Raw genomic sequence first — 3,657 nt, 5'->3', positions numbered from 1 at the left:
ATTATATCATTAATTTTTTGAATAGCTTTTTTCCTTGCTTCAATTCTTTCCTCGTTTTCTTCTTGGTTCAAAATACGATTGTTGAATATGTCTCCGATTTTTGTAACTCCCCAAAATTGCACCCATATAATTTTAGATAATTTTAAATATCGGTACATTATATTGATAATGGTAGCAAATAAGGCTGCATGTTTATTACCACGTTTTATTTCTACGGCTAGGGTTTTTCTATGATTTTCGTGTCGCAACATTTTTCCGATAATGAGTGTCTTTATATCATAATTATCCTCATCAAATTTAAAGAGTTTATCTATATCATCATAACCAGTTTCTCTGTTCGTACTATACGGTGTCTCATCAACTTCTTTTTTAATAACATGATCAATTTGGTCATCATTTCTCAAAAAATTTAAGAGACTCTCAAACAGTGAGGATGCATCTAGCGCACGCAAATCACTATAAATACATTTCTCAAAGTCAGTTTTCCAATCATCACTATGATGACTTTCTTCAGATAAAAGACTATGTATATCCAATAATGTATTTACAAACTTTTCATTATCGGTAGGTAATGACATTTTAATAACCGGTCTATCTATTATATAAAGTTTAATTTCTTATTAAGATGTTATTTTTATATTATTCACCCCAATATGCATAATTTTCATATATAATATATATATATATATATATATAATATAAAGACAAAGGAATAGTATAGCTGGGTTACAAAGGAATATTTTTTAGAAATATCTAGGAGACTATGAGTCAATAGCCTTATAAGATTATAAAGAAAAAGAACATATAGGAATATAAAGAAAAAGAAAATAATAATGTCTAAACCATTACCTTTTATCGGTATTGATCTTGGTACAACTTATTCATGTGTTGCCATTTTCCAAAATGGAAAAGTGGATATTATTGCCAACGATCAAGGCAATCGGACTACACCGTCCTATGTAGCTTTTAATGATAATGAAAGGCTAATTGGCGAAGCTGCAAAGAATCAGGCGGGGATAAATCCTACTAATACCGTCTTCGATGCTAAGCGTATTATAGGAATGAGTTATGATGACCCTATTGTAAAAACAGAAAGGAAAACCTGGCCATTTGAGGTTACTAATAGCGATGGTAAGCCGAAAATAAATGTAAAATATAAGAATGAACTAAAATCATATTATCCTGAAGAAATATCTTCAATGGTTTTATTAAAGATGAGAGAAACTGCTGAGGCATATTTGGGTACCACAGTGAAAGATGCAGTCATTACAGTTCCAGCTTATTTTAACGATTCTCAGCGACAAGCGACTAAAGATGCAGGAACTATTGCAGGATTTAATGTACATCGAATCATTAATGAACCTACGGCCGCAGCCCTTGCTTATGGAATTAACAATAAAAATGAAGAAAATAAAGAAAATGAAGAAAAAAATATATTAATTTACGATTTTGGTGGTGGTACATTTGATGTATCGATCTTAACTATAGATGATGGAGTATTTGAAGTCAAGGCTACTGCGGGAGATACTCACCTGGGAGGTGAAGATATTGATGATGTTATGGTAGATTACTTTGTGAAACATATCAAGGAGAAATATAGAATAAATATAGCGGATAGTAAACGGGCAATGCGACGCCTAAAAACTGCATGTGAACAAGCCAAGAGGACATTATCGTCATCTACTCAAGCTGAAATTACACTGGAATCTCTATACGATGGCACTGATGTTAATTTGTCTATATCTCGTGCTAAATTCAATGTACTTTGTGATAAATTATTTCAAAGTACATTAACTTTCGTAGAAAGGGCTTTGAGAGACGCCAAGATGGACAAAAGTTCTATAAATGAGGTTGTGTTAGTTGGAGGATCTACCCGCATACCAAAAGTACAAGAACTTTTGAGTAATCATTTTCAAAAAAAATTAAACAAATCTATTAATCCGGATGAGGCTGTAGCATATGGAGCCGCTGTGCAAGCAGCCATTTTATCTGGAAATTCATGTCAATCTCTAAAAGATGTTCTTCTTATCGATGTGGCTCCATTATCATTAGGCATAGAGACAAAGGGTGGTATAATGACTGTGTTGATTGATAGAAACACAGGCATACCAATAAAGAAGACTAATACCTTTACAACTAATGAGGACAATCAAAAAGAGGTAAATATTAAAGTTTATGAAGGAGAACGTCACTATACTAAAGATAATAATTTATTGGGTACATTTATTTTGAGCGGCATACCCGAGGGTAAACAAGGTGAGCCTCAGATCGAAGTAACCTTTGATATTGACGCTAATGGAATTTTGAATGTAAAAGCAGTTGAAAAAAATAGTGGTATTGAACAGAGTATTACTATCAAAAATGATAGCCGTTCATCTAAAGAACAAATTGAGAAAATGGTTCAGGAAGCTGAAAAGCATAAGGAGGAGGATATGAAAATGAAAGAAGCTAGTGAAGCAAAAAATAATCTATATCAAACCTGTTATACAATGAAGGATTTAACAAAATCTACAACGGCTAATAGTAAGGGGTATGAAAACCAGATAGATGAGGTAATCTCATGGATTGATGAAAATCCTAAAAAAACAAAGGAAGAATACTTAAAAAAAAATCAAGAATTGAACGAATTACAGGAGAAAATATTAAATGATTTATCTTGTAATAAATCAAATAAGGACACTGAAGATACACTAAAAGCAGAGCCCGAACATGAACCAAAAATTGAAGAAGTTGATTAAATATTCAATTTATAGAATATATATATATATATATATATATATATATATATATATATATATATATATATATATATTTATATATTATATTTATAGAATATATATATATATGTTAAATTTATAGAATATTATATTAAATTTATAGAATATATATATATTTATATATCAAATTTATAGAATATATATATTTATATATTAATCAGAATATATATATTTATATATTAATCACTATTATCACTTGTTATATGTGGTTACTATCATTAGAATGATTAATATTTTCCAATACTATAAGATAAATAAGATAAATAAAAATGTATATTTTCTTGTTGAAAAGGTATAATTCAAATATACTATAAGATAAATAAGATAAATAAAAATGTATATTTTCTTGTTGAAAAGGTATAATTCAAATATACTATAAGATAATTAAGATAAATGTTTATTTTCTTGTTGAAAAGGTATAAATAAAAGTATATATATTTTCTTGTTGAAATAATTTAATATTACAAGAAAATTTATTTAATATTACAAGAAAATTTATTTTTCTGTAACCTCTGTAACCAATATCAACAAAAATATATAATCTTAATGAAAATATATAAACAATATCAATATAATCTTATTGAATATATATAAACAATATTATCAAGAATATATTTTATTATAATTTAGTATTTATTATATTGATAATTATAATTGTAACATTAATATTATATGTTGAGAATTGTAACATTAATATTATGTTGATATCGTATTTATGAAATTATATATCGTACTTATGAAATTATATATCATACTTGATTAGTTATTACAACTATACAACTAATATTAAAGTACATTTCTTGTATCAACTAACATTAAAGTGCATTTCTTGTATATCTTGATAATAAAATATTTCCAAAAATAGCAAAGTGTATTTTTT

At 27.5% G+C, this 3,657-nt stretch overlaps 1 protein-coding gene across 1 annotated transcript; it reads left to right on the top strand.

Moving 5' to 3' along the window:
• The first annotated feature begins 833 nt into the window (after positions 1–833).
• LOC125024645 (heat shock 70 kDa protein-like) lies at positions 834–2,738 on the top strand. The gene has a single exon (XM_047612447.1). It carries the CDS (start codon positions 834–836, stop codon positions 2,736–2,738), a length of 1,905 nt encoding a protein of 634 aa, XP_047468403.1.
• The last annotated feature ends 919 nt before the right edge of the window (positions 2,739–3,657 follow it).

Source organism: Penaeus chinensis, unplaced genomic scaffold (genome assembly GCF_019202785.1).
Source record: "Penaeus chinensis breed Huanghai No. 1 unplaced genomic scaffold, ASM1920278v2 CTG_1669, whole genome shotgun sequence".
In the NCBI taxonomy this organism is placed as follows: domain Eukaryota; kingdom Metazoa; phylum Arthropoda; class Malacostraca; order Decapoda; family Penaeidae; genus Penaeus; species Penaeus chinensis.
The sequence above is the reverse complement of the archived record's forward strand: the minus strand, read 5'-3'. Positions and strand labels throughout refer to the sequence as shown.

Coding starts and splice junctions, on each gene's coding strand:
- LOC125024645 (XM_047612447.1), top strand. CDS start 834: ATGTCTAAACCATTACCTTTTATCGGTATTGATCTTGGTACAACTTAT.